Source organism: Cottoperca gobio, chromosome 19, assembly GCF_900634415.1.
Source record: "Cottoperca gobio chromosome 19, fCotGob3.1, whole genome shotgun sequence".
Classification (NCBI taxonomy): Eukaryota; Metazoa; Chordata; class Actinopteri; order Perciformes; family Bovichtidae; genus Cottoperca; species Cottoperca gobio.
In genome coordinates this window covers 5,958,303-5,964,748 of record NC_041373.1, presented here as the reverse complement: position 1 = coordinate 5,964,748, position 6,446 = coordinate 5,958,303, and the positions used below count along the sequence as shown (strand labels likewise).

Below are 6,446 nucleotides of genomic sequence, written 5' to 3'. Positions count from 1 at the left end.
AAAACATATTTATTATTTTAATGTCCTTCAGTCTTCATTTAATCAAGAACAATTGTAAATTTAAAATGATGTGGTTTTACAAAATAATGTTCATTTTATGGGTTTAAAAGAAATTATAAATGCTAATTGGAGTGGCCAATTAAGGGATTTTGTAAATGTATTTTGTGCAAAGCTGACGTGGCTATTTAAATCCTTTAATCCTTGTCCTTGACACCTGACTGATGACCTTAAAATGTACTCAATCTGACAATTAAAAAATCAATTACTTTAATCCTTATTGCCTGTATTTAATTACTTTTCAGCCTCTTAAATCAGATCCTTGTCGACTTGTGACCCGTCCCCTCGTCACTAACAGCCTCAGTGTGGACAGTTGTTTGCATTTTAATTGAAGCTGAATTTTGCTTCTCAGATTGTTTTAAGGATTTTAGAGTTCTTAGTGGTAAAAGTATCCAGTATCTTGTATTGTATCTTGTATTGTATCCATATACACGTGACCATGTGACCACTCACACCCATGTTGGGACTACTTGAAAATAATTTATCGTATCACTGTTAATCAGCGTCTTTGAGTTACAAGAAAAGCCTAAGTCTAATGTATTATTATTATTATTGTTATTATTATTAATCAAATCGCTTTATATTAAGAGACAGAAAGGACATATTTCTGATATAATTTCAAAATCAACTCTGTATGCCTGAATTATGTGTTGTATTGTTTAAGGTTGTATCTAGAAATAATGTAAAATGCGAGCATTATCCTCCTTCATTAATAACTACTTAAACTAATCTTTGTGTGGAATGACATTTAATCAATTAAAACTGTAAATGTGAACATATAGTCCAACTATACTATAGTAGGTCTACGAAGAATCAGTCGTCAACATAGTGAGAGAAACCTAAACTATAAAAAAGTGATAACAGTCTGGAAGGAGATGAAACAAACTCTGGAGAATATCTTTGACCCAAAGCTTTTTATTTCAGGTTTACACGCCGATGACATCAAAGACCTAAGAAATATATTGCTGCCTTGGATATTTGTTTACTGCTTGCTAAAAGAGTTATGGAGAATTGTCCATAAATGTGTCTCTGAAAAGGATTTTGAAAACCTTTTTCTGTTGCCTGAACTATTTGAACTCCTTTTTGTACTTAACTGTTCTGTTACATGTGAACTATGTATTTGAGTTTGACACAATATACAAATAATTAGTGGTGAAATGTTACTAAGTACATTTACTTAAGTAGAAATTTAAGATACTTCTACTTCATTATTTTATTCTCATGCTACTTACTAGTTCTACTCCAATACATCTCAGAGGGAAATATTTTACTTTTTACTTTACTACACTTATCTGACAGCAACATATGAAGAGTTTATAAAATATGACAATTATCAAAAGCAAACAATCAATCAATTAATGGAGAAAATAATCAGCAGATTAATCCATAATGGATAACAACCAAAACTTTTACTTAAGGAAAGGATTTAAATACCTCCTCCATTACTGCAACTAATGAAAGTATGACATGAATGTAACAATATGGAGAGCCTTAACAGACAAACCCTTTTTCAAGACTTAATAGTATGAGTTTATTACTAACTTGGTTATTATTATTGTTGTTGTTTGCATGTTGTTAGTGTTTTTCAAATGTCCGACATGAAAGGGTAGGTCTTATTTTAATGGTGGGAAATAATTGTGTCTTTGATATTATTCTGGGTGAGAACACATTTGCTTCTTTGTTATTGGAAAATAAATCAGAATAAAAAAATGCTTTATTGACTTCCGGGAGGAAATTGGTTTCATTACAGTTGCTCCCATTCTAGAATATAAATATAAATATAAATATATAAATATAAATGTAGGTAAAATTGACTAATTATAAGTAAAATTGAAATAAGTATGTAATAATATGGGCATTATATTACAATATATACCGACAATAAATATGGGGGGAAAAAATGTATATTACAATATGTAACAACTGTTGAATATGTTAAAACTGTTGAAAACTTAAATAAAGTATTAATGCCAGATCAAACCTGAGTATTGCAGAGTGAATTATTGCACAAAATGATTGTACTGTTAAGACAGTATTGCACAGTTTAGATATAAATAAATTACGGGGTCCTTTGTAGCTCTGTAGAGAGGAGATCTAATTAAACTACATTTCCCATAGTGCACCGGGGGGAACGTCGTGTCGCCAGCGAGCTGTCAGTGTTGGGAGAGAGAGGAGGAATCGGTCCAGCATCTCTGGAGCAGCGGAGCGGAGCAGATGACAGAGACACACATCAGCTAAAATGAGGAGATTTTAGCTCAATGTTTCCCCGCACTGGATGTTTAAAACGTGGATGTTTAAAGACTGACCCTCCTCGTCTGCCGTAGATCAGTTCTGACTTTATTCTATCAATGAGAGATATGTGGAGAGGCTCTACCGCCCGGTGGTAACGCAGAAAAACACAAGATGAAGAAGCAGTTCAACCGAATGAGACAGCTCGCCAACCAAACAGTGGGCAGGTAAGAGCTGCATTTATGAAAACGCGTTTATCTCCACGACATCTTGCTTTGTAATTTGCTCTGACACAAAACAACCAAAGCAGGAATTTATCGGCTGCGTTCGTCTGCCAGCTTTACAGTCATTCTGTCATTTCAGTCGGTGAGCTTTTTGCAGCTCAGCTGGTTTGATTTGCACAAAGCATTAACTGTCAGTGGAGGTCACAGTTGCAGTGTTGTGTGATTGATTGAGCCCAGCAGGGGAGGAGCGTATTCGCACACATGATGAGGGAGCGGACATGGTACCCAAGGAGCAGGGCTGCTGCTGCCCACCGACCGATAAAAGCAAAGCACAGGGCGGCCACCGGGCAACCTGCAGCGGGGAGTCAGGGCAAGGATCACCCAGTTCCACGAACATGTCTGCAGTGACATCATGTGCTTATTTCACTATTTTAATAACTAGGGAAATGTGCCATCATTGACACACACAGATGTTTGCTCTAAATGCAATGGTTGGAGGGGATGGAATAGGCATGGCATCCCATTCATTCCAAGGCAAAGCAATGTAGGTTTATTTGTGTTTTATGATTTTATATCCTTCAAAGGAAGTTGCCTAAAAAATATTTTTCTGGTGGGATATGAGAAAAAAACATGAAAGCTGGAAATAAAAGTCAGCTTTTTGCTGTATCTTTAAATGAAAAGTTGAACCTTTTGCTGAATTGGCTTATTTGTTTTACATTTATTATAGCCACTCGCATGTCTGTATGCCATATATGGACCTAGAGCCAGTACACGGTTAGCTTAGCTTAGTAAATGACTGGAATTGAATGATGAGAGGGGATTAAATATGAATGAATTGTAGTGCCAACATGGCAACCCATTGATTCCAAGGCAAAGCAATGGAAGTCTATTAGTATGACACATTTTATACATTTAGATTCCAACCCCCTCAAAAAACAATTCTCTAACAACTTTAATGGTCTTTTTGCCATTAGAGCATTAAAGCATGAAAAGTTCATGTGTTTGCTATATTTGTATGTTCTAAGTGAAATGCTTATTTCCTTCTTGCCGAGGGTTAGGCAAGAAGATTGTTACTGCTCTCACATCTGTAAATGTGAAGCTAGATCCACAAGACTATTTAGGTTTATTTGGGGAACTCCAAAAACAATAATTCCCGTAAAAACTGGTCACTCAGCACTCACTGTATAGTGGGCATGGCTCTTGATGATCTATATTTGACTCAATGGTTCAGATTGTGAGAATTCAGAGTTGTTTTGTCCAATTTCTATTTAGCTCCTCACATACTGTACCACTCAAACATGGTGACACGTCACGGTTGATGAATGTAGAAGTGATTAGTCCTAGTAAATCCTGACTGCACGAAGCTGCATCAGATAGTATGCAACTTTAAGAAATGCTTTAGATTAATGTGCTTAGTCTTATGTGATTTATTTGTTTTCTGTTTCCTCCTGTGAAGCTCGATGTTACAGATAAATTGAGAGTTTGTTAATCTCAGTCGGGACCCGAGGCTGAGTAAATAATAGTCAACAAGTACATGACCCATTTTGGCTCCCATAGTTTGAAAGCAACTTGATCCTTTTAGCTTTTACTATGAAACTACGCACAAGTAAATGTTTTCTGTCAGGAAGTCACTGGTGTTGTTTCTTCTTTGAGCCTGTCTGCCAACTTAATTTATGCAGGGAGGAATTGAAGAGGTGTAGCTGAAGCTTGGATCTCAATAGGTGTTGTTAAGTCTTTGTCTCTCCTTCTATTTGTCAACCCCACCCTTAGCTCGTAACTGAAAATCATTGTCATAATATGTCAACACTGCGCCTTTGGCCATTTGGATCGAGTGTTGTTTAATTGTTGCATAACCTTAAAACAGAATCATTGCTGTAGCTAACTCAAGGTCTACAAAAAGGCCACGTCAAATCAGAAAACAGGTTGATTCGCAGCTTGTCCCTGCCTGACTAACTTGCTCCAGGTTTATTATAGAGCACATTGCTGTAAGTGCACTATAACCTGTTTGTTTTGCTTAGCTTACGGCAGTAACCGACGATGCTGGCACACCGCAAGGACTTTGTGTCAAGCTATTTTGTACCTCACTCTCCCACAGTCAGACTGCAGGCAGAGGCGCTGATACAAATCAATAATAAAAAAAGGTATTACTGCGGCTAATGCCCAACAGAGTGGACTTGGCAGAGGTATCAGAAGTCCCTGGAGGAAATTTACCCATTACTAAAAAGATTACTGGAATTGGATCTTACTGGAACTGGAAGGGACAAAAGCTGTAACCACCAAATATTTATATAAACATAAAAATGTGTGTGTGTGCAAGGCCAGGTGGTTGTTTATTTCCCCTCCTCCGCCTGAGAGACGGAGCACCAGAGCCCAGTGAGGTGGAACATCCCGGTAATGAGTTCTAACCTGTATCATAAGAAGCAGAACAGCAGGGGCAATTAGTCATATTTAGAGGGTAGAGACTCCAACATGACGCCTCGCCGCTGGCCACACAGGTAGTTGGTGATATCCCCTCCATGACCTTGGCAGCCCGAATCACCTGGTCTGTGTTGAAGGTTGCAGGTTCCGTATGTCCCACAGATTTACCGAATAATAAACTACATAAACCAAAGGTTTCAGACGGTTTGCCGTGTTGCCAGGTGTTATTATTATGAATAATGTAAGTATGATAATTTAGCCCGTTGCACGATATAAGATAAGATAGAACTTTATTAAAAGGAGATTCTTGTGCCAGCGATTGCTCAAAAATGACAACAACATAAGAATAAAAAACTATTAGAGTGAAAAATATAAATATATATAAACAGTAGAGTAATGATTATAAAGTGTATGAGAAGTAATACTAACTCCAGTCCATAAGTAAACTAAAGTAGAAAAGGTAATGCACATGATGTTGATATTATTGTTCTCAATGCCCGATGTTGCAGTAATATCAATATTATGTTCAATATTACTTTTGTAATTTATGATAAATCTATGCTAATTGTGACCTGTCATGATTTCAGTTTTTTCCCATAATAGTAAAATGGTTTTAAGAGAGACGTGACCAAAAGGGAAGAACAAGAACACCGTTACAGTAATAAATACAATACAGATAACATAAGTAGGCTAAGACAACAGTCACCTGCTGCCAAAGAGTATAAATGATATGCAGTTAAGATGCTAAACAGGTGTGAGTTTCCAAAATGTTAAAATACAAAGTAAAAACTATTATTATAAGCAAAAGCATTGACCAAGAGTGCTATTTTCTGTTGGCTTTTAACAATTTTAAGTAGTCTGGCACATATCCCCCATAACCCTAAAATACTATGTGTTTTTTTTACCATTTAGTCAAAGCTCAACTGTTTTCCTCCGTTTCAAGTCATAAACTAGCCTTATTGTGTTTAGGCTCCAGCTATTTATCATATTTACCCATAGCCTAATTGTTATTCCTATAACTATGTCAGTAATCTATTACAGGGAAACTGATCGCAGAGCTGACATAAATTATTAGACAGGAACAACTAAAGCAGGAAGGGAGAGATGCTCATACAAACATTATAGGATTAATTCACTCCAAACCTTTTTATACCCTCATTCAGAATGATTATTATGATGAATTAAAACTATATTTTCATATTATTATCATCGGATTATGCACACTTTGTATTCTAAGGCCTACTCTAAATATATAGTTAATCTCAGAAGTGTATCTAATTCAATTATAAAGCTTTTCTCCATCAAGTGTATTCATTTGTTCCACTCTCGTTCTCATTTCGGTCCAGAAATTTGATTTGGATTGTAGTAAAGGGAATTTAAAGTTTGGAAATATTTGATGTGCTTTATCTATTTTCTCTGCCTTTCAGCGAGTGACATTTGGAGCTTGTAACATGCCCATCTGTCTTCATAGTGTTACTCTGTACAGGAAACGCGCACATGAGCATCCTAAAACTAATG

At 36.3% G+C, this 6,446-nt stretch overlaps 1 protein-coding gene across 8 annotated transcripts in view; it reads left to right on the top strand.

Annotated features, from left to right (window-relative positions):
• Nucleotides 1–2,254: 2,254 nt before the first annotated feature.
• LOC115024441 (rho GTPase-activating protein 44-like) overlaps nt 2,255–6,446 on the top strand; it is a 78,569-nt gene continuing 74,377 nt past the window's right edge. For all 8 annotated transcript variants that reach the window (XM_029455984.1, XM_029455978.1, XM_029455983.1 and 5 more), the window contains exon 1: nt 2,255–2,513. In XM_029455984.1, coding sequence (XP_029311844.1) covers nt 2,461–2,513 — 53 coding nt within the window. In that variant the 5' untranslated portion in view covers nt 2,255–2,460. The remainder of the gene's footprint in view (nt 2,514–6,446) is intronic.